Source organism: Phodopus roborovskii, unplaced genomic scaffold, assembly GCF_943737965.1.
Source record: "Phodopus roborovskii unplaced genomic scaffold, PHOROB, whole genome shotgun sequence".
NCBI classification, from domain to species: domain Eukaryota; kingdom Metazoa; phylum Chordata; class Mammalia; order Rodentia; family Cricetidae; genus Phodopus; species Phodopus roborovskii.
Window position 1 is genome coordinate 6,443,493 of NW_026126461.1, and position 23,429 is coordinate 6,466,921.

The 23,429-nt window shown below is 54.5% G+C and overlaps 1 protein-coding gene across 1 annotated transcript in view; it reads right to left on the reverse strand.

Annotated features, from left to right (window-relative positions):
- Window positions 1-23,429, reverse strand: part of Kif1a (kinesin family member 1A) — a 78,737-nt gene that overhangs the window by 14,703 nt on the left and 40,605 nt on the right. The window contains exons 19-38 of the mRNA XM_051190825.1: window positions 22,933-23,016; window positions 20,619-20,799; window positions 20,477-20,549; window positions 20,196-20,289; window positions 19,163-19,311; window positions 18,633-18,811; window positions 17,373-17,510; window positions 16,354-16,599; window positions 11,769-11,887; window positions 10,212-10,297; window positions 9,179-9,317; window positions 8,911-9,079; window positions 8,669-8,759; window positions 8,180-8,298; window positions 7,454-7,509; window positions 6,606-6,714; window positions 6,141-6,207; window positions 5,958-6,042; window positions 3,725-3,830; window positions 1,601-1,627 (exon numbers count right to left, since the gene is read on the reverse strand). Coding sequence (XP_051046782.1) covers window positions 1,601-1,627; window positions 3,725-3,830; window positions 5,958-6,042; window positions 6,141-6,207; window positions 6,606-6,714; window positions 7,454-7,509; window positions 8,180-8,298; window positions 8,669-8,759; window positions 8,911-9,079; window positions 9,179-9,317; window positions 10,212-10,297; window positions 11,769-11,887; window positions 16,354-16,599; window positions 17,373-17,510; window positions 18,633-18,811; window positions 19,163-19,311; window positions 20,196-20,289; window positions 20,477-20,549; window positions 20,619-20,799; window positions 22,933-23,016 — 2,317 coding nt within the window. The remainder of the gene's footprint in view (window positions 1-1,600; window positions 1,628-3,724; window positions 3,831-5,957; window positions 6,043-6,140; window positions 6,208-6,605; window positions 6,715-7,453; window positions 7,510-8,179; window positions 8,299-8,668; window positions 8,760-8,910; window positions 9,080-9,178; window positions 9,318-10,211; window positions 10,298-11,768; window positions 11,888-16,353; window positions 16,600-17,372; window positions 17,511-18,632; window positions 18,812-19,162; window positions 19,312-20,195; window positions 20,290-20,476; window positions 20,550-20,618; window positions 20,800-22,932; window positions 23,017-23,429) is intronic.

Sequence of the window (23,429 nt, forward strand, 5' to 3'; positions counted from 1 at the left end):
GGGCCACCAAAGAGAAAGCAAGCAGCCCCCTCCTCTGCATGCTGCCAGGGTCTCTGCTCACCCAGAAGCCCCCCACCCCCACCCCCTAAAGGTACTAGATGTTTTGTATCTGGAGCTATCTGGTCCAGATAAGAAGACCTCTCAAACACACAGAGGCCGCCAGCAGACAAGCCCAATTCTAATCGGCCTCAGCATAGATCACCTGTCTCCAGAGCCAGCCCACATGCCACCTCCTCCAGTGAGCCCACCTAGTTGTCCTTGGTAGGGAAAAATGCTAAGGCTTGACAGGGCTATGTCCCCTGCTTGAGTGTGGCCACCACTTGAGTTGTCTCTTGACGAGGTTTTTGCTTCATTTAGTCCCAGGTCCCCAGAGAGTGTTCACTCAGCTCTTGGCCCATAGTATCATGTAAAAAAGATCTAGTCAATAACTCAGATGTGTCCCACACCCATGGCCCAGGGAATATGCCTCAGAGAAACACAGCTCCATAACCCCATGGAGTCTTCTCCTGGGACTCTAACTCCATGAGCCCAGGCAAGACAGCAAATGAATGCTATCTGCACTGATCTTTACAACCATGACCTGCCAAGGACACTGCCTGATCCTGGCTACGTCTGCTCTTTCCTAGAGCCTACACCGGTGTTGCAGCTGAAAGGTTTACACGTTCATGACTTTAAGAAAGCTGACCCACGAGACAGCCACCAGGAAACTCTGGCCACCGTCTTCCAAGTGCCCAGAAGGTGACACCTGGGCCTTCCATTCAGAACAGCCCCAAGTTCTCCCTGGACCCAGTTCCGACTCGGGACTTGGAGGTTGTCCTTTCCCAGTGATCACTGAGTCCCAGCATAGGCCAATGTGTTCAGGGACTTCCTCAAGCCAGGTGAAAGGAAGTCACAGCAATCTCCCCTACCAGGACTCAGCACTGATAAGTGAGTCTGAAGTGGGCACAAGCCACGTTCAAAAGCCGGCTATGCCAGCCTTCTCATGGAGTTCGGGCCTGCCGCTTCCAAAACAAAGGCCGAGGCCATGGCTGGGGGCGTGAGGCTAGAGTGATGTCCCTCTTCCTGACTTGGCCTGGAAAGGGCTCCTGGGCAGCTGGAGAGCACATGGGAGCTTGGAGTCTCCTGGCAGTGGGTCCTGTCTGCCCCTTCCCCACCTTCCAGGCTCTGCCTGCTATGGCCCCTTGCAGGAAGTGGCTGGCCCTTTTGAGCTGGTGCAGCCCAGCAGCCGGCTTGTCCAGCCTACATGCAAGGGATATCTGCACCCACTGTGGCCAGGCTAGAGGTTGGCATAGAAGGCAAGGCTGGGGCGGGAGGAGCAGGAGGCCGGCCAGTGTCTACAGAGGCAGAAAACTACAAAAGCAGCCGAAATCAGGAGTGAAGGGTTAGAGGGGGCAGGACGGACTCAGCCAGGAGAATAAAAACAAAACCAGAAGGCTACTCCAAGGAAATGAAATTAAAAGGAGGGAGAAACGGGAAGGAAAGGTGAGCAAGTTATGAGTTGAAAAAGCTAGAAATTAAAACTTAAGGGTTGTGTAGGTGACCAGGGAAGGAGGAGGGAAGGTAAAGAGGCTGAAATCAAACCGAGGGACAGAAATGGTACCTAGGTATGTCCGAATCAAGAAACTGCCTGCAAAACACAAACAACCACACGTTAGTGAAGGGCTGCAGGTGGGCAGCGGGGGGCAGCAGGGTAGCAGCAGCAAGCGGCAACGGGGCCAGCCGCCTGTGGCTGGCAGACCCACTCAGGGCGGGGGGGGGGGGGCTGCAAAGCAGGGACCACGGAGCAGGAAGAGGCCCAGGTATGGAGAAGCGCACAGTAGCCTGAGGCCCTGGGCAGAGCTAGACCAGGCCCAAGCCTCAGCCTCAATATAGTGGCTGGTGTTTGAGCAGCCTGGTCATCAAAGGCTCCTAGGTTGTCAGCCATGTCCAGGGAACAGGAAGCTGGCCCCAGTGGGCCCTGGGGAGGAGGTCATGGGCTAAGGAGCGTGCCTGAGACTTTTCTGGGGTAGGAGGGGCTGGGGTTGCACCAGCAGGGACAGCAAGGGCAGGAGCCAGGCGAGGGGCCACATCTGTCTTCCCTTGTCCTGGTACACAGGGGTTGGAAGGGGAATAGGACAGAAGCTAGTCAGTCCAGGGCCAGGGCTGAGGCTGTGTAACCAAAGTTCTGTCGGCTGAGGGACAACGAGTCTTGGCCTCCTAGCTGTCCTCTGCCTAGCCAGGGTCAAGGGTAGCTGGGCTGGTGGGGGAGTGGATGACAAGAAGACACAAGACTCCTTCAGTACAAGGAGACAACTAGAAAGGGAGGCCCAGAGGGCTCCCGCCTACCCTCGGACATCCCGGTTCCACCCCTCCCTTTGGTACCAGAAGGCCTTGCAGTGGGTGGCCAGAGGTCAGAGGTCAAGAGGGTTAAGTTACTCCCAGACCCCAAAGCACCTCTTAGCACTCGGTGAGAAACAGGTCCTCCTAGCTCCTGCCCTTGCCTCTGTGGCCCTTACCTCCCATGCCCAGGCACAGTAACCTACACTCAACGGGCAGCACCCACATTAGGAGTCACAGGGCTCTCTGGCTCAGTAGGGTGCATTTGCAGAGCCTGAGGAGACGGAAGGCCAGAGGAAGCTCTAAGTCCCAACTCATGTCATAGTCTGGCTTCCCTCCTATCCCTCATTGTGAGCTCCAGCCTATCGCTCACAGAGCGGCCTTCCTAAGAAAACACGGTGAGGACCAGAGCCACATGTGTACACCCTAGTCTCCGCCCTGTCCTGTCCTGTCCTGTCCACTGTTCCCACTACTGCCCAGCCCTGGCTCCCCACCCAAGTGCCCGCGGTCCTCCGAGGAGGGCCTCTTTTGGTTCCTCAAGATCAGAAGAAGTGGAGCTCTGGACCCAGGAGCTGGAAGAACCCAGGCCACTTTCAAGCCTCTGGGTCTACACAACCCCTCACAGTGCTGTGATCCTCCTGCACCTCTCCAAGGGTGTCTCACCCTCAAAAACTGTCTTTGCCACAAATAGTCTCAGCTACAGCGCTTGGCTCCTTGGCATTGGGCCAGATGAGGAAGGAGCAGGCTGGGGCTCAGTCCCTGCCAAATACCCACAAATCCTTGGAAGACTGTGTCCCAGGCAATTCTGTCCAGTTGGGCATCCGCCCCCGCAGGAGGACTCTGGCCCTTGGCAGCCTTTGTGCAATCTCTGTCATACCTATGCCCCTTGGCAAACCCTTCAGGGCTGCCAAGAATATCTCAAGGGTCCAATGCCCCTCTACTGTTCAAGCGGAGATGGGAGTTGGGACTCTCTGGAGCTTGGAAGCAATGAGAATTATGTGTTAAGTGGTTGCCCACGCTCACACCTCTGCTCAAGCTGCTCCAGACTGCCTCCTTGATTCCTACCCATCCCTGGGGTCTCTGTTCCTAGCAGTGTGGTTCTCAGAAACGTGGTCTGTGTTGGTTAGTCTCCCAGGACTCCGAGCCCATGTTGACCCTCATCAGGCGATAGGATGATGTGAACCTATACACCACAGATGGGGGACATGCAATCAAGGGAACAGAGAGACTTGGAGGCCACAAGCCACCACTCACTGCCCTGTCCCTTTAAGTGTCAGAAAGAGGGTGTAGGCCTGGAGCTGGCCATGGCATGAGGCTGGGTCAGTAGAGACCTCCGCAGGCAGGCATTGACCTGTGTGGGAGCTGGTCAGCAGGGGTTATGATCCTCCCACTCTTCTTGTGGACTTACCGGTCATCCTGGGCTGGGTGGACATATCCTGATGAGAGGATGTTGAGGGACAGGATGTTGGGGTCAATCAGAGATTCGTCAGTTTCTGGAGTGTTTCGGATACGACCTGTGGGAAGGGAAGGGCAGTGACTGGGTGTCATTGCCCAGGAAGGCTAGTGGTCCAGTTAGGCTGAGGCCTCTGAACAGAAGCCAAGGTGGCAAGTGGATTCCCTATATGACCATTGCCCATGCGATAAAAGACACTAGGGTGGACAGGGAGGCTGATGGGGACCTGGTGGTTCCTGACATGGCCAGCGCATCCCTCCTCTGTCTCCTTCCAGCAGAGGGCTGCGTTCTATTCTTTAATTCTAATTACACTTCCTGGAGGATCTCAGCTGCCTAGCTTAGTGAGCTCAGGGCTTTCTACCTGTGGGACAAGGACACCTATGCCAGATGAGGGGATGGGCCTGCCCCATTTTATGCTTAAAATAACAATAATGAAGAAAGCAGCATTGTCCACGTGTGCGCTCTTCATGCACTAGCCACTCTTCCAGGCTTAGGAGATGCCTGCTTTTGGAGTCCATCTGTCTGTCTGTGAGACAGACACTTCTTCTCACCCTGGAAGCAACTTCCTGCTCTTTTAAAGGAGCAGGCAGATGGCCCACAGAGTAGCCAGCTTCCCTCTTCCTCCGCTGCACATTCTGGGCAGTCCTGCCCTGTTCCCTGCAGCTCTGCAGCATGAGGATTGGAGGAGGAGGCAATCGGGAGTTCTTCAGCCAGTGCCTTCTTGACGCCAGACTCTCCAGTGCTTGGGTTACCACGACAAGGAGGAGTTTAGGGCAAGGAGAGCCTGCCCAGAGCAGACACTCAACCCTGGGGAACTGGCCTCCATAGAGCTCTCTTCTCTACCTGAGGATCTGATGGGCATGCTTGAGCAGGACACAAGAGGGAGGTGGAGGCTGGGCTAGCATCTTCTATATCCCTCAAAGGGCCACCCATATGGAGACCATGGCCACCAGAGTCTCTCTCTTGTCTTTCCTCCGTTTTGCTGGTCCCTCTCCACATCGTCCACTTCGCAGAGCCTAAAAGATCTATGCCGTCCAGGGAGGGATGCTAGACTTGGGTATCAGTTACACCCTGAATGGGGCTGAATGTTCGCAGCAGTATCTTCCCTACTTCTGTGAAGTCCCCACTGCTACCCAAATCGGTAGCTTTTGATGTCTGCATTTTTAGAAGAGGAGAAGGTGAGATTTAAGGCATTCTGGACTGTCCATCTGGGTGGGAGGACATAGTGGGGTTGGACACCACTGCAGAGTTACCCCCACTCCAGAGATAGCTTGGTCCCGAAGCCAGGTGCTAGGCCTGACCTTGGTCTTGGAACCGATTCAGTTTGAACTCTCCCATAGGACACTCTGACCACTGGTTTCATGCCTTTTCTGATCCCTGTCACAAAACTTGTAAAACACAAGTGTCCATCCTGGTACCCAGACCAACTATCCACAGGCCTGTATGTGGGGACACAGGATGACAATTCATTCTGTGTAAGGACATTGGTTCTGAGATCCTGCCTGCCCAGGACTGGGAGGAGCTTCTAGATAGATATGTCTCAGCTGCAGGGTACACTGGGATGGGTACCTACCCATGTCGCCAAATGAGAGTCCAGAGGACAGCTTGGTAAAGCAGGGCTCAAAAGAGGGGGTCACAGAGAAAAACAGTGTTCTTGTGTTCCCTAGCAAGGTGTGCTAGAGTCCTGATGCCATAGCACAGCAGTGTCACTAGCCAAGGTGAAGTTGTCCTGGAGTGAGTGTGGTAACCCTACTGTCACATGTCACATCAAAATGCATGGAGCCCGCCCTGTAAAGCTGAGGGTTGGAATAGTCTTCCACAAGCTAAGGACACGAGGGACTACAGCCACCTCCCAAGACCAGGCAAAGCATTGAAGGACCCTGCAGTGTCCCAGAGAGCATGCTTATTGCTGGCACCCTGATTTCCAGAACTGCGACACCTGGTAGTTTTCTGTTGTTTTAAGCCATTTAGTTGTGGTGCTGTTTCAATGACACTGGGAGAGCGACGCAGGTTAGGTAGAAACTTGGGGCTATAACACAGATCCGGGGCTCTACCTTTCAGGCTGAGGCACAGGAAGGCTTCGTGACCTAGCCAGAGCCACACAGCACAGGGCAGAACTGTAGTTAGAACCCAGGGCTTTGTCCAAAATAGGTCTCCTCCCAAGGTAACCCCTGCCTGCCCCACTCACCCACAACCAGCTCTCGCACTTCCTTCCAGCGGATGTGGCTCCCTGTCTCATGCAACAGCGTCACGGTTATCCGTCTCTGGATGCCCTGCCACATGCCAGGAGAGGAACTAGTCAGGCGACACTGAGGATACAAGGGCTTTCGGGGTGGGGCGAGTCTAGAGGGGGGCAGATAAGGCTTCCCACCTGGTGGAGAAGGAAGGTCCCCATGCACGGCATACCGCCACGGTGATCTACCACAGCGGGGATGTAGCTGGAAAAGATAGTGATGGTGAGATGCCAAGCCCCGCCTCTACCTCATCCGTAGGTAACATAGGTCCTGGTCCCAGAGTCAGCACAGCTGAAAACGGGATCATTGGCCTCCCCCTCCAGGAGAGCAGCCCTGTGTGTTCTCCTATTTTCACTCGTGCTCTACAAGTCAGAAATCAGCACCCCATGACCTGGGTATGGATGTGACATGGCGTCTGTGATCCATGCCAAGATTGGGACACTCGAGGAGAACCTGGTCCCAGGCTTCCCCAGACATCAGCTCAGAGCACCCTGACCGTCCTTTCCCATGTTAGTCTCTGCGCATTCCCGGTACCCTTCTCCTCTTTAATCATAGATTCTTGGCCCCCAAGCTGGTGCCCAACACTCTGGGCACCCACTCACTCGCCATTGGCTTCCAGCTCGCAGATCTCGAAGTAGACCAGCAGGTCATACTTGCAGTGGCAGGGACCCGGGGAAGGTCGTGTCATCGCACTGAGCTTAGTGGCAGGTACTAGGAAGACGAGACAGCGATGTCGTGATGGAGTACTCAGGGAGAGGGCAGCGAGGCTGCATAGACAACAACTTTACCAAACAGAAGCGCCCGACTGGAGTACCCACGGCCAGGCCACACCTAGCTCTGTACAGTCAGGCACAAGAAACCTGGCACTGGTCTCAGATGTGCGGCCACTTAATGCTCCCTACACCCAGCATGTGGCTTCACGCTGGGTGTGAGGGTGGTGGCTTGAGACTCCGACACTAGGGAAGCAGAGACACTGCTCAGTGTCCTTTCACATGCACAGGACCCCTCTGCCTGCACTGTTACCTGAGCTACACTTGGCCACAGCAAAATGTATCAGTCCAAGTATGTCTTGCTAGCACCCACACCTCATCCAGAAACCCCTAACCTCAACCCAGCTAGCTTTCCAATATGTCTTCCTCCTGACGGCTTCTGCCCACGCCACACCCCACCCTGTATTCCTGGGCCCAACCATGTCTGTCCATAGGGTCCTTCCTCTACTAAGTCCCTTCTGAGTGTTCACCATGCCACCTGTCACTGAGTCTAAATGTGCCCCTTGTGGACAGGGCTGAACATCAGAGCACAAAGCCAAAAGCTCTGCATTCCACAGAACAGAAGGCAGCCTATGGCATTTGCAGCCCGAAAGACCATTACATCCACAGCAGATCCAACCATACTTGTGCCCATAGAGTGGGCCTTCACTTCCCCCTGGGCTCAGGACAACCTCACCTACCTGGCTTGGATAGCGGCATGACCCGGGGGAAGTGTCGACGTGAGGGCCTCAGGGGGCTGTGGAGGGAAGGCAGAGTGAGCAGACCTACACTGGGACGGCCCAGGGCAGGGTGGGCTGATCAGAAGTACATTCACGTGTCCCTTATTCCCCTGTCCTGTCAGACTAAGGAAGAACCCAGGTCTCTGTACATGCTTAGATATGAAAGGAGGAACTCTTAGAACCCTAGACACTATCCCGGAAGCTCCACAAGGCTCCAGGGACTCGCCCCAAATAATCCCTGTTGCCTCCCTCTTCCATTCCCATACCCTGGGTATCCCTCAGCTGTGAGGTCTACTCAGCTGAAGAGAGATGGGGCTGGAGAGGAGTGAAGGCCTATGAACACATCTCCAGTCCTCAGGGTGGCTGGATTCCCATCCCACTTTCTGAACCCAGGGTGAGATGTCTTACAGGTACCTTGATCTCACACCCCAGCCTCTTGAGACTTCCCTCTGTCCCCTCCCCACAAAGAAAGAGGGAAGTGGCCAGCGGGGGGCAGCAAAAGCTGGTTATGCCCTGGATGCTTCCTGTGCTTGGCTAATGGTCCAGGCTCTCACAGCAATGGTCCTTAAGAACCCAGTTCCAAAGAGGAGAGGAAGGCACAAGCTATGCTCTGATCATCCCAGACAGCTAACGGGAGAGCATCGGGTGCATGGAGGCAAGGACACTTGGGTGACCTAGGCAGATGACCTGAGCACATCCTTGCAAAGAGGTGGGAATGGGTGCTGCTGGTAGTGGCCGAAGACCTCGAACACAATGGGCTGGCTCTTGATGTACTCGATGAAGGACCTGGTCACCTCTACCGCAATCTAGAAGGAAAAGAGGGAAGGTGTGGATTGTATCTCAAAGTGCTTAGTGTCCATGAAAAAACAGCACTCCAGGACCAGCCCTCAGCACCAAGCCCAGCCACGACATCCCTGGAGGTTCTGAGCTTGTGTCTGTGCAAGGTTCACTGTGAGCTCTATACTGACCTTAGGCTCCAATTTGAAACAGCACAGATTCCCCTGCTACCCAGCTGTAAAGTCAGTATCCCAGCATGGCACTGGAGGTTCTATAACCTAGTGCCAGACAGCCCCCAGGACCGTCCGCTCAGAGGAGAAAGAGTGTATGGGAAGGGAAAAACCACGCGAAGCCTTGTAGAAGTCCCTTGGGTGTTGGGGGATAAGAGCCAGGACCTACATTTTGGACATGGTAGAAGCCAAGAGGAGGTCCCCTTCCAGTGTTCTTCAGGGGCTCAGTGGAGAAGGCCTCATCATGGCGGTGGATAAAGCTGCAGATCAAGAAGAGGAAGTTGGAGCAAGGACCTGTGGCCTCACTGGGCATCGCATGAGCCTGCATGCCCAGCACAGCCTACGTGGCTGCACGCCCCTCAGGAGAGCATCCTACTTCCCAGCAGCCCAGGGTACAGACAACAGGCTCACTTGAACTGGCAGAAGATGTCAGCATATTCAGCAGAGATACTGGATGCCTGCAGGACTGTTACACGGAAGGTGAAGGTGCTGCCCAGACGGAGGTGGTCCAGGGCAGCATCCAGAGGCCCATCCAGGGCAGTCTTCTCAGGGCTATCCAGGAGGCCTTCAGGAGTCACAGCTGTCGGGAGCCAGAGCAGAGCGGTGGGACCTCCAGATGCCATGCTCTTCAAGCCCTGGCCCCACACGTCGCTGTTCCACACAGCGGGGCTGCACCTACCTGAGCAGGTATTGTTGTTGACCTCATCAGCCGAAGGCCCGGAGTCAGCACCCTGACCCTGGCCTTCTACAATGCGCAGCTCCTCCTGGGAGGTCCCTGAGCGGGACATCCCCACCACAGGGCAGGATTCAGACTGGAACTGTGAAAACACAGAGTTAGAGAAAGCTGGGAAGTTAGATGGCTAAGCTAAAGCCACCCTGTCACAGGCTGTAGAGATCTGTGCACTGGGACCTGGGTCTCTAGGGCCCTGAGCCAACCTGGTACACTCACCCCTAAATGAATCACTCACTCTCTAGGCCTCCATCCCCATTGCCATGAGCGGCCCACTTTGACTCTTTAGTTCAGATGAGCTGATGTGTGAGTTGCCTGAGAGGAACACACTACCTGCCTCAGTGCAAGAGACATAGTGAAGGGAAACCAGAATCATCCCTGGCCTTCCAGTTCTATCCCCAGGGCACCGGGGAACTTCCTGGGGCATGCCACAGGCAGCTGCTGTCTTGAACATCCTCAGACTGAGATCTTGAGCCAGATAGTTAAATAAGCACATCTGGGGAGGGGCACTGCCCGGGATCAATCCTTCCACCATCTCAGGTAGTCCTTTCTGTGAGTGTCAGAGAGTGGCCTCAATGGGGCTGTCCTCATTCTCACAGGGTTGGGGGAAGGCAGGAAGAAGGGTGGTAGGAAATATGCTATGGGAACCCCAAGAACAGCTAACCCAAGAGAAGAGAGAAAGGGGGTGCCTGTTCTAAAAGCTGCCTCTACTCATCACCAGCTCTAGGCCTTGCTGTGTGAGACTCGGGAAGATGGATGGACCAAGTGGGCCCTGACAAACTGGGAAAGGGACATTGTGTGTTTTAGATAGCAAGGGACGGCACGGCACGGCACAGTGCTCAGGGAGAGAGAGAGAGAGAGAGAGAGAGAGAGAGAGAGAGAGAGAGGCAGACTCCAAGCTCCATGGGGCCAGGGCTGGCCCTTAGAGCAGAGGGTTCAGCGGAAGGGTTTCCTCAGTATACAAGGCAAGCCTTCATAGTACCTTTTCAAAATGCTGGTCATCAAAGGAGATTCTAGCAGTCCCTGACTGACGGACACCTGAGCCATAATCTGGAGCCTCTTCATCAGCTGCAAGAGGAATAAACAATTGGCTGGTTGGCCAACTTGTTTTGTATAGTGGACACAGCCAGGTCAAATGGCCCCAGGACCTTGGAGAGGGTATAGGAACCAGGCGACCAGATTCTTGACTACACTGAATGGCCACCATCACCACCTGCAGCTCAGGAGTCACCAGGACACACTGACCACCAGCCTATATTGCTTCAGGGACCCAGAGGGATGTCCTTGTCAAGACCAATTCGTCATGAGCCACACGCCTGGCACTGTATGACCTGCCTGGCCCAGGTGCTCGGGAAGAACCCCTCTTCAGAGCCCATGGGCCCTACCATGTCACCTCCAGCATGTGACTACTCCTCTGCCACCACCCAGCCAGCCTACAGTGTCTGATAGTTGACCCCAACCCATGGCCACAGGGCAGGGCAGGGGCGACTAGAGACTAGATTGTGTTTTCTAAATTCCTTTCTTCCATTGCCACAGGTAAGAAAATTTTAGTTGTGGCCCCAAATATAGTAAAATCCAATGTTCTCATACATGATCTGGGGACCCCAGGTCAGACTCCATCATAGCCTCTTTTTCTGAATACGACTTGGGGCACAGTGGGGCTGTGGTTTCTCACAGGCCTGGGCTCCGAACCCCACAACCTTCCTTACTACCGGCCTTCATCTGCTACACAGGCCCCACTGAGTCCCACTGGGTTTACAGTGGTGGCCTTTGGAGGGAAACCTCAGCTTAAATTTGGAGACAGGGTCATTCAACAGCCCTCCCAATGACCTCCCCCAAAAGCCCTTATCACCAAGAACAGAGCAGGATATCCACTTACTTCCTCTACAAGGGCTGTGGGCGAACCCCTTGGCGTCAAGGAATACATGGACAAAATAGAGGCAACTACCTAGTGTGTTTGGGACCTGCTAAATCAGACAGGAGGAGGAGGGCCTGGCAAGATGGAGGAGGAAGGCTCCCAGGAAGGAGGCATCCCTATGTGAGGACATCTCAGTAGCATTCACTTTCCAGCAGGGTGGTATTAAGGCTGGGCTTCATCTACCAGCTCATAATCCACTCACTCCTGGCTTTCCTCGCTAGATGGGACCTCTGGACCAGCACTGGGCAGGGACTAGCAATCTGCAGGTTCCCTCGACTATGGAGAAAGTGGGGAGTGGGCTGGGCTAGCGGGCAGTCCATGTCTCTGGGAGGCAGCGAGGCAATCTCTGGGTCCACCTGAACGGTGGGGTAGGTGGGGTTCAAGCATCCCGGGCTGAGCCTGCATGGCTGAGATGTCCCTATCTAGTCGAGGAGAGTCTAGGACATTTCCTTCAAGCCCCACCTGCCTACCTGCCTGGGAAGAGGGAAAGTTTCATGGTGGCCACGGGGAGGCCAGGAGGCCAGGGTAAGGCCAGCTTCATACTGGCCCCTGCCCAGTATTCTTCCTCCCATCCTTGCCTGCAAAGGCAAAGCCCCCCAACGGACTCAGAGGCGCACACACCTGAGATGGCCTGCACCGCCACACGGAGGAAGCCTTTCACCTCCCCCTTCTCGCTGACGATGGCCACGCGGTGCACCAGGGGCACAGGGTACAGCAGGTTGCTCAGGTATACGAAGGCCCTGCGGGAGCAGAGCCACAGTCACACGCGACCCTCGGGTGTGCTCTGAGCTACAGCACTGACACCAAGGCCGGCTCACACACAACAAGAAGCTGCAAAGCTGAGCAAAGCGACGGCGACAGCCAGGGCGACCGCAGCCAGGTGGGCTGGGAACAGGCAAGGGTCGGGGAGGGAGGAGGGTTTTCAGTGCTCGGAGGAGACAGGAGGCAGGGGCACAGAGGGGAAGGAGTGGGCCTCGGGGCGTGGAGGGCACAGCCAAGCTCAGCCTGGACATGGCCGTCTGAGAGCAGCTGAAGAGGGGGTTTCAGCCTGCTTCAAGGGCTGGAGGGCCTGGGCTGAACTGGGACGTGCTAGCAAGTCTCAGTACTTCCCACTGGGCCATCAAGCAACTCCTCCATGGAGCTCCGTTAACAAATGCCTGTGCCCTCTCGGTCAGACACAGCACGTCCCTAAGCGTCACCCTTCTCAGGGCAGGTGCAACTCAGAGTGTGTGCCCATCACTCAGAAGCCTGGGCCCTGCCCTGATCCCCCTCTAATCAACACCACCTAGATCAAGAGTCTTGCTGGCGCTCCCTTAGCTGGCCTCTTTACCACCATGCTTCTCCCAATGTCCCGTCTATGTGTCCCTGTCACATACAAGTCCCACACCCTCAGTGGTCCCCAAGCTCCTTACAGAATCCTCTAAGGCCTGAGAGGTCCAGGATGGCCAGCCCCATCTCACTGCCCCCATGTCCAACCTCCCACATGGGCGGGTGGGTCCCTGCTACCTCCCTACTCTCGCGACAACAGTCCATCTTCAATCTCCTCTGGACTCCATCTTCTGACTTTGGGAATTTGTAGACTTTCTGGTTTTCTGTGCTTTTAATATATGACAGAGCTTCAGCAAGCTGTTCTAGCAAAGCCTTCAAAGTCAGGCCTCGGATGGTGGGAGGCAGCTCCCTTCAAGGGGCCTTAGTGGTCTCCCTGGGCCCCTCCCCCAGAACCAATTTCCCCAGCACAGTGCCCTCTCAGGGAGAGCGATAGCCCAAACCCCTTTGTTCAAGGTACCAGTTGGGGCATTGTTGTGGAAAGGATGTTGAAAGCCCACGGGGGACTGTGAGGGAATACCCACACTGGGGCCAGGTGAAGGCCCTGTGATGGCTGTCCAGGACCACTGAGCCCACATGAAACCTACCTCTGCCATCCCAAGACCCTGGTGACCTCTAGAGGTCTCTAGAGGGCTCAGGTGGCAGTGCCACAGAGCTTGCTTAGAATCAACGGAGCCCAGGCTCTGAGCTATCCAGATGTGCCCTACTGGCACTATGGAGACACCCCCAGTTCTGTGAGCACCCATAGGGAAACTCGGAGATCTTGCACACTCACTTCTTGACCCTCCCCCACTGTCTCTGGAGTAGTATCCAGAGAGGTAAACAGAGACAGGGAAAGGCTGTGCCTAAGTCATATGGTAAGACTTCAGCAGGTAGTCATCCATGCTCCCTACGGGGTCTATTGTAAAATGGGGGACAGCTGATGCTCCCCAATGTCCCAACTGTGATGCCCCTCAATTTAGCTAGCTCTTATGGATGTGAAGAGTCTAGTCTAGTGTGGCCCATTGAAGCTGGTGGAATACGGCACTCAGGCTCATTTCACAAGAGAAGAAACTGATGCATAAAAACATCGGGCAGTAACCTTGGTGGCAGCAAGGGCCAGGACTCATGAGACCTGAAAGGTGCCCTCTAGTTAGCTCTCAGCCGTGCTGCTTCTTGCTTGTCCGTGCAACTAATCACAAATAAGTCTTGTACCTCCATCTTTTAGAACTTCCTCCCATCAGAGAGGGAAAATCCAGGCTGCCATGGCCCACATCTAACCCTGACCATACCCTAATCTCTCACTGGAGGCTGGGGTTATGTACTGAAAGAGAACCATTTGTGGTCAAAGCCCTTGGATCCTCACGATCCCTGCACAGCTCAAATGCTAACTGTGGGTCTGTCTACAGCTGTGGGGCCAGATGTTGCAGAAGACAAAAGGACACAATGCCCCCACCCTGTGCTTTTTCTACATGATCTACATGACTAACCCAGTCCACTTGGCACTGTGGTGGCATCATTTGGCTAACAGAGACCTCTGGGCCTGGGCTGCCTCCCAGAGGTAGTACTGGTTTTGAAGGAGCCACAAGCTGAATCTGGAAGACCTCTGTGCCCCACTCTGAGTAGAACCCACTCAAGCCAGCATGCCAGGGAGATGAGGGCACCCAGGTGGACACTGCTCAGAGGGGCAGGAGACTCCAGCCTTCATCTTACCTGTTCTCCGGGCACCAGAAACAACTAGAAGACAGTGTAAGCCACTGCAGGATCATAACACAGCCCTTGCCAAGTTTGGCATGCCACACCAGCTGACACCCGGCTGCTCTCAAGGCCAGAAGAACACTGTCTCCACACTGGGCCAGATAAGGAGACCCAGCATGGAGCTAAGAGGCTCGGGGCTGCATGGAACTGTCAAGTGCAGCCTCTTGCCGGGTCAGCATTTACCCATCTGGTGCCCTCCGCAGCTCCTCCCCCAGACCCCTAGCTCTCGTCCCTTCTTCTGCTGTGCCTGCCTTCCTGCCCCCAGGTACTGGAGGCTCTGGGCCCGCTTCATCAGCTAACTCACCCACATCCTCAGGCCCCCTGACGCCTCAACATCAGAGACCCCGGATGTGAGGAGGGGCCCTGGTTATGGCCGTGCGACAACTGGCCAGGATCCAGAGCACCTTGAAGCAGACTAAACCACCCAAGAGAGGAGAGGAGGTCAGAACTGGCAGAGCAGCATGTGTGGCGAGGCAGGAGGGAGGAGGCAGCGCTAACCACAGATTGGTGAGGTGCAGAACCGCATGCTGGGACCCAGGGAAGCCTTTCCAGAGGGGACGAGAGTGGGTACCCCAATTTTGCTTAAGCTTTGGAGAGAGAGCCAGCAGCTACCAGAGGATAAAAGGAAAACCAAAGTGGCGCCCTCCTCAGGGCTGGGCCTGCATAGCTGCTGTGCGGGGAAGCCAATTCTTGCCAAACCAAAAAGGTCAGGACATTGCCAAATGAAGCCTTGCACAGAGCACCCTGCAGTACAGGGGGCTGGGCCTCTCATGGGTGACTTTTGCTAAGTTTGGTCATTTTGTAAAATCTCAAATCCACAAGAGGGGAAATAACATTGGAAGGACCCAGCTCTTTTCATGAGACTGCAGAGCCCTACCCCATTTCTCCTCATGCCATTGCCTTCTGTGTCTCCTGAGCCCTTGCCTACCTGACACCCGGAACCATTCCCAGGGCCTAGCAGGCATGGGAGGCCTGGTACTATAGCCCAAGGCTTGTTGGGAGAAGCCTGCACAGAGCTGACCCGCTCAGGCCCAGCAGGGTGGAAGTCTAGACCCAGGGTATCTTGGAGGGAGAGGCTACCCATTTGTGTCCAGCTAGCTAGCTCATCATAGCGAATGACAGCCAATGGCAGTTAGGAACACTAATCAAAGATCCTGGCCAGAGATATGGACCCTGCTCTTATACCATCAGCTCCGTTCAAGGAAGAAAGGAAGGAACTCCATAGAAAGTTCAAAGTCTGCAAGGGCCACCCTCAACCTTTAGCTTTCAATACTTTTGCTCCAAGATCTCCAAGATCAAGAGTTCTGAAACTCCCATTGTCCTAGAAGCAATCTTAAACTCCAGGAGAGGATGCTACGAAGACTGCTGCTGTTCCAAGCAGGTAGACTACAAACTCTAGCATTTCGGAAGTTATTTGCCTTACTGCTGCAGCCAACAGCCAACTGCCTCCTTGTAGCCCACGTCTCCATCCTCAGCCTCTCTCTCACACCTATCCCAGGAACTAAGTAGCCCGGGGTCGGGGGAGTTGCTCTCAGTAAAGGGCATGCGCCCATCTCATCAGGCTGGCCTGGGAGGTCAGGGGCTTGGAGCTATTCTCACCTGCCAGACTCTACAAAATTAAGGCGGGTAGATGGAGGCCCTTCTTCCCCTGCCCTGGGTGGCTCATAGCCCTGCTCTCAGAACAGAGTGGCATTGAATACATAGGGTACCTTCTCTTTGGACAACAGCCACCTCAGCTGAATCAAGCTGATTCCCAAGACAAGGGTTTGAGGCATCGTGCCGGGGACATCTTTCTCCCCCTCTCAAATGCTCCTTGAGCCCTGCACAGGGAGTCACGGAGTCTTGGTCATTTCCTACAGCCCCTACAGGAACCACCCCAGCCATTCAGAGTGGGTACCAGGAGCTCTTGGCTGTAGTTGTGAATTCCAAGCTCTAGCTCTCCTGTCACTGGCTCCAGACTCTTCCCCGCTGAGCCAGAGCGCCCATCTCCCACCGCGAAGACACAGTGGCTCTTCAGAGGCTAGCCCTAGCCTGCATGGCCCAGAGGGTCCTGTGTCTGCCCTGACACCCGATTATGCCTCCGCAGTGCTCCTAGGCAAAAGAGCTGGCTCCTCCCCAGCATGCGCGCCTCAACCTCACCAACCTTCCTACTAAACTGAACAGGGGGGGCCGGTCGTAAAACGGGTCCCGGCCGTCGCACAGCGTGTGCTCCGGAAAGACGTCGTCCTCCAGGTCCTCCTCCTCCTCCTCCCCCACGCTCTGCTCCTCGGCAGGCTCGGTGGTGTCGGAGTCGGGGCTTGAGAAGGTGGGGGAGGGGGTGAGAGCAGCCATGCGCTCGCTCATGCATGTGTTGAGAAGAGGGTAGCTGTTGCAGCCAGAGATGACTGAACTGAGGTTAGTACGACAAGACAGAAAGAAGTTAACACCAGCTACTCCGGGGAAGGTGGGGCGGGGTGGGGCAGGGCTGGACAAGGACTTCTTTTTAAAACCAAACACCAACCATCAAGAAACGCTGCTCTAAAAGACAGGGAACAAAAAAATGCACCCAATCTCCAGGCTGGGAAGAGAAAATAAAACAAAACACCCCAGACTAACAACAACAACAACGGAATCCATGGTCAGCAGAAGGCTCTGGAATCACCACGAGCAGGTATGAGTGGGAACGAGGGTCCAGGCTGGCCATAGCCAAAGCTCTTTAAGGATCTCCTCGAACAACGTGGGGTCGGAGACTAGGTACAGACACGAGATTGGAAAACAAGGAAGTAGCTGGTAGTCTCTAATCTTGCCTCTGTGTTCCCACCCCCAAATTACCAGTGACCTAGAATACCTGCCTAGGCCTGTGGGTGCTTGGGCAACACACACACACACACACACACACACACACACACACACACACACACACACACGCACACGCACACACGCACACGCACACACACGTATCACAATAGGCAGTAGTAACAAGATGGCACCCCAGGTCTCCTAAAAAAGCTGGGTCATGATGAGCAATGCCTGAGGGAAGGACAAACATGGAATGTGGCTCATTCTCGACTTCAGGCCAGGGCAGTTCAGGGTCTGGGTTCTGACCCCACTGCCCTCTCTCCCTCTCTCTCCTCTCTCTCTCTCTGTCTCTGTTTCTCTGAAGGACAGGGAGGAGGTGCCCACCTGCCCACCAGCCGGAACCACGGGAAACGGTCATAGAAGGGGTCCCCGCCAGTCACCACGTTGTCACAGTCTTCAACGACGCTGGAGGGCACCTCTGCAGCCCTGTCGTACATCTCCCGCATCAGGTCCAGGCGTTGCCTGTTGGGGGTTCAAAGACCATGTAGGCTCAGACCAGTGCCCGGCATCCCATTCGTCATTTTTGATTGTGTACTTTAAAAATGGGTACCTTAGGGATCTAACATTGGTACTCAAGTGCTTTTAATGTATACAAATTACATGAGATAGTAAATAAAATCCCTTGCAGTTGTCCTTCATAATCCTGAAGTGTAGAAAAGAGAAGAAGAAGACACCTCCGCCATGTGTCCTGCACGCGCAGCCAGGGGTCATTGTACAACAACGTACGGACATGTATGCAATTGGACAGACAGAACCCTGTCCAAAGCAAGGACTATATAATGTAAATATCCAGAGGTCTTAGGTGAACTCTGTGAAAGGGTCATTCATCCCTAAACGGTCATGACCCACAGGTTGAGAACTTCTGATCTAGCTACTCCCGAGATAGCTAGCAACTCATTGGTGAGTCTGCCTTCTACATACAAAACAGAAGACGCCAAGCTTAGACCCACCTCCCCTCAACCTAAGGTCTCAGGCACTTGACCCATGTTCTCTCTGCCATAAATCACCCAGGACAGTAAGAAACTAGGAAGGCCTCTTGCCCAAGGCTGGCCTCATTCCTGGGAGCTGGTTCACAGAGACAGCTGTTCCACATTTCCCTCAGAAGTCCAAGGAACACTCTGACTTTTCTATTCCCGGCTCGCCCTGGTGCCCAGTCATGGCCCTGCAGGTTTGAGCGTCCAGGGCTGTGAGTAGATTCTACTCTTTTCTTTCATGGCAGATGTCTATGCCATTACCTAGTCACCCTTACACATGGAGACTTGGCATGAGCTAGAGGAGAAGACCAAGGAGGCAGAAGCATTCCTACAACACATAAGCAGTGGAAAAACTTCAGCAGTGGCAGGGTACTACAGATGCCCCCTTCCACCTGCCCAGGTCCTCAGCCTTCCAGGGCAACCCTGTCTCTGAGGCCCTTGGCCCAGACCTGGAAACACTGAGCCACCTTCCAGTCCCCTCTGGTGCCTAAGGGCTCCTCCAGAAGCAGGACAAAAACGTTACAGCAGGAGACACACTGGGATTGTTGTGAAGCGGAACCCAGTCTGTTTCTGTCTACTACCCACCTCACTGCCCACCAGCTGCACCTACCTGAGCTTCTCTAGCGTCCAATAGTGGGTGGCCCCGTTCTTCTGGTCCTGCACCTCCACGGCCACAATGGTTCGAGGGAATGGTCGTGTCTCTCGGTCTTTGGCGGCTTCTGGAGGCAGTAGGTCTGGCGGTAGTGGAGAGTAGAGGGTGTCTGTGAGGAGGACGAACTGGAACTGGACCTGTAAGGGGCAGAAGATGACATTCACCTACCCCTTGCTGAGTAGAAGCCGGTTTCTCCCCACACCCCTGAGATCTCAGCTCTGCATTCCATAGTTGACCAAACTGTTCAAGCCATCACTGAAAAATGGCTGACACCCACAGCCCCCTGCCCAACACTGCTTGTTGACTCCCAAGCAGAGCCAGCAAGATACCTATTTCAGCCACTCCCAATGCTTCCTTCAACCTCCCACACTGGATTCCTAGTTCAGGCAAGGGCCCAGTCAGCTCTAGGACGGCGAACTGCTGGCACAGAGTCGTGACTATAAACAACTAACCCAAAATTCACGGAGAAACCCTATGTTAGGTCCCACCTTCTTCTTTAGCTCCACACTGATGGCGTTGGCCTCCTTCAGGAAGATGGCATTGCCCCACAGCAGGTCCCGTAGAGAAGTGAACTGGTACCACTTCCATTTCCGGAAGGCCCACAATGCCAGCTCACACTCCCGCTCGGTCCACTGGACTGTGGGAGAAGCCATGTGAGCTATCAAAGTCATTCCATAGCCTATGGCAACCTGAGTCCTGAAAGACCAAGATGGCTAGGCAAGGGCCAAAGGACTGGCTGAGAGGAAGCTGGACACATTCCACACTGCAGCTGGTCTGTTAAGGAAAGAGTAGCCCCTCGGCAGTCACTGTAACCAGGGGTGGATGTTGCAGGTCAGGCTAACTTGGAAGACTTGCCAGCTTCTGATCCTCTCTCCCTAGATATAGGATCTGGTCAGCCCCTGCCATGCTGGGCTGGAGCCCCCATGCTCACATTCCTGATTTCAGACTAAGCCCTCTTGACATGGAGAAAGGAGACCCCATCAGAAAGACCAGTCAATCAAGCAGTGTGGAAATGTCCCAGGTCATCCAAAGATTAAGTGGGCTCCGCAAATGAGCTTCCCTAATGGGTTAGAAGTCAAAACAGCTCAGGGGCCATATCACCACTGACAGGCACACCTGCCTTGCGGGACGGGACTGCCGGTGGGGAAGGGCAGAGCAGAGGCTCACATGTCCTCTGTTCATGGGGTCCTCCTGAGAACAGGAACCCTCAGATGAGGTGGGAAGGGAACCATGTCTTTGGTGGTCTCCACATACCACTCAGTGAGCAAGGCGAGCCCTCGCCCACACCCATGGTTCTTTCTGGCCCGTTCCCATTAGCAAGCATGTGCCTGTGTGGTTGCTTGCTCCAGTGCAGCCTTCCAAATCCTGCCCGTACAGCAGTGCCCAGAATTAAGGAGGTTTATCACCCAGGGCAAAAGTTCAGACCAGCTGACTTCCTTTGTGCCACCTGAGACCTGCTCTGTCAGGTCATGCTGGTGGGCTCTTTCGGGCCATGCTGGCGGGGCCATCTTGAGTCCTTACCTTCATCCTCTGGCTCTTCCTCCTCCTCATTCACCTCTGGGTAGTACCTGGAGTCCATCTGCTTCTGCAGGGCCTCCAGCTTACTCTCATAGTCCTGAAGAGATAGGCAGGGCCTGTGGCTCCACCACAGAACCACAGAGACTGAGACAGCCTCACCCCAGCCCACTAGGGAGCAAGAGAGGGACGGGGCCAGCAGAGGGGGTGGCCAGAGGGAGCAGAGGTCCACTTTCCCAGTGCGCTAGAGCATATAGGGGTCTGTGAAGCTAGGTGGGTGTCCTCACCAGCCTCTGCTGCTCCAGCAGGTATGTGGCCTCCTCCCGTTCCCTCCGGTACTGGTCCTCCAGCTCCTGGAGCCTGCAAGAGAACATCCGGTGAACACAAGGCCCTCGGACTTGGCGGGAGGGCAGCTGTGCTAGGCCTCACCTCTGCTCCATCTCCTGCTTCATGTCGATGCCCTGCTTTTCCAGCAGTTCACGCTGGGCGAAGGCCCAGTCCACTGGCTCAGCAGGTGTCTCTGCACAGGGTGTTCGCTCGCGCTCCTGGCGGGCCTGCTCAGGGTGGTTAAAGCGGAACACGTGGCTCTTTCCCATGATGATGCGGTTTCCTGAGAGATGGAGGCAAAACCAGCCTTGGGGTACCTGTGGGTTCCAGGTGCTCTCACGGGATGGGAAGAAAGGGGCGCAGGCACTTCATTTGCCCGGGTATCCCAGCATCACCTACCTCGGGAAGAGCACCAACATCCCTAAACCCTGGCTCCAAAATCATCTTTCTCCTTGGAATGGGTCCCTTTGTTATCTCCCAAATCCAACCCCTTGACTATGTGGCTTAGGTTATGTAGCAGGGATTTGGTGAAGTTTAGCGATACCGGCTATAGAAGCCCTAGGATGCTGTAAGGAGAGCTTAATACTGACAGACGTTCAAAGGATTACAACACTGACTGGAAAACAGATGGAAAGACTGCTCACGAGGTTTCAGTGAGAACAAGGGATTCCCTTAGGACTGGGGCTAGAGGCTATACACACTATGTTCTGGCAAAAACAAACAAACCACAGCTATGTTTTGTCCATGTGTTAAGACTGTGTGAGAGGCTGAATGTCAAAGTGCTGGATTAATTAATTTAGCAGAAATTTCAAGGCAGCATAGCATCCAGGCAGCCATGACATGGGCTTTAACAGCTGCTTTTAACCAGGTTTACAGTAAGAATGGGGAGCAGTAACCAGAGCAGAAAGATTTGAAAACCTTGGAAGTTTTAGTAGAAAAGAAGCATGTTTGCATGTTAGAGCCAAGGGAGGTGTGTACTCAGGCTGTCTCAGTAAATACTTCCCTGTGTCCAGTCACCCAGGCACTCAGTGACCACTGCAAGCCATGACACAAGCAGGCCCAGCTATCACTCAAGCAGGCAGTAGGTTTTAGCATTGTCCAAGTGGTGCTGATTTTGCAGATGTGTACATCACTGGAGTTATGTAGTTACAGAGGCTTCCAAACAGATATCAAAGTTCTGAGAGATCAGGTGTGTGCACATGTGTGTGTGTGTGTGTGTGTGTGTGTGTTAAATCCCTCACAGGCAGACCTTGAGGGGACAGTGTATAAACCTGTGAGAGTAAATACTATGCTATAAGACCCCAGCATACTAGAGAACACCTTGTACTTAGGCCCCTGAGCAATGTTGGAACTCTTGGAGACAGATGGAATACACTGTGCATTGTGAGATGGACACAGGCTGGGAGACTGGGAGTAGAATGCTGTGGGTTCGGTATGGCATCTCCTTCAAAGGTTCATATGTTGAAGGCTAGGGGTCCAGCCAGTGGCACTATTGAGAGGTGATCAGGTCATGAGGGCTCTAACTTCATTGGTGGATTAATCTATTGATGAGTTCATGGTGCACAAGTGAGTGACCAGGGGGCGGAGCTCGTTGGAGGAAGTAGCGGGTATACCGTTGGAGGCTATATCTTGTTCCCAGAACCTTCCTATTCTTGCCTCTGCCTCCTGGCTACCAAGAGGTGAGCAACTCGCTCCACCACACTCTCCCACAATGAAGCTCTGATTACCACAGGCCCAAAACTGGAGATAGACTGAAACCTCTGAAACTGGGATCCAAAAGCAACCCTCTTTCCCCTGAATTGTTTCCCGGGGTACTTTGTCATGGCAACAGATGGTGACTGCTCTCCTGTAAGTCAGTTCCTGGAGAGTCTTCTTATATGCGTGTGTGTAACCTGCCCAGCTGTCTTCAGCCATGTGTGTATCTCTGCCTCCCACCATGCAGGCAACAACTTTATCATCTGGGGACCCTCCTCATATACCCTGTATGACTTTCTTGAAGGGGACTTTAACAGCTCCATGGGTGTGGCTTTTAGAGCATCAGGTTGGGGATTACCATTTGTAATTCCAGGAAACTGTTCCACACTGACTGTTCTGTAATGCCACAATTAGGTCAACCATCTGTCTGTCTCCTGCCCTCTCCCATGAGCTTAGCCCGACAAAGTGACCATTCAGGACCTCCTACCCTGACTTCGCACTCACATTAACCCAGTATCCTGTGAGTGACGCCTCGTCTGCTATTCTAGTCTCAGGCCCAGACACTCTAGTCCCCCAGTGCCCTCTGAGGCTAGAGGGTCTCAGGACTGCTTAGGTACCCGCCGCAAAGCTACCTTGTATTGGGAGTAAACTATGCCCACGAGGACGGGCACAAAGGCTTGGGCTTGTCTGCCTTGCAGTCCCCTAGTGCTCCCAGCCATACCTGACCGCAGGATGCTGGGCTCAGTGACTTTCTTGCCATTGACGTACGTGTCAGCTCCTTCACAGGGCTCCAGGGTCACCACGGCTACAAGACACATAAGAGGGGCGCTGTAAGAGGCAGTTACTTCAGTGGCTCAGCTCTGCCGGACCCTGCTGGGCACCAGTCAGCTTCTTCATTCCTGGATGGCCATAGAACCCAACCATGAGAAAGACCCCTTGGATGAACCCAGGGGTCCCATCTCTTAGTCAAGGAGAAAAACATGAAGAAGCAGACACATGGGCCCAAGCCAAGGCTGGGGAGGTAATGGTCTTACTCAGGTCTCTAAGTGGACAAGAATAAGAAACAGTGGCTAACATGTCCCCAGGAGGCCCTAGATCCCTGTGACTCACCTGCATGGCCTGCTGTCCCCCTGCTCACACACAGCCCCACCTGCTTACCCACCCTCCTTGTCCCAGCGTCCCACCATGCCCTGGACCCCAGCCTGCAAGGCATGGCTC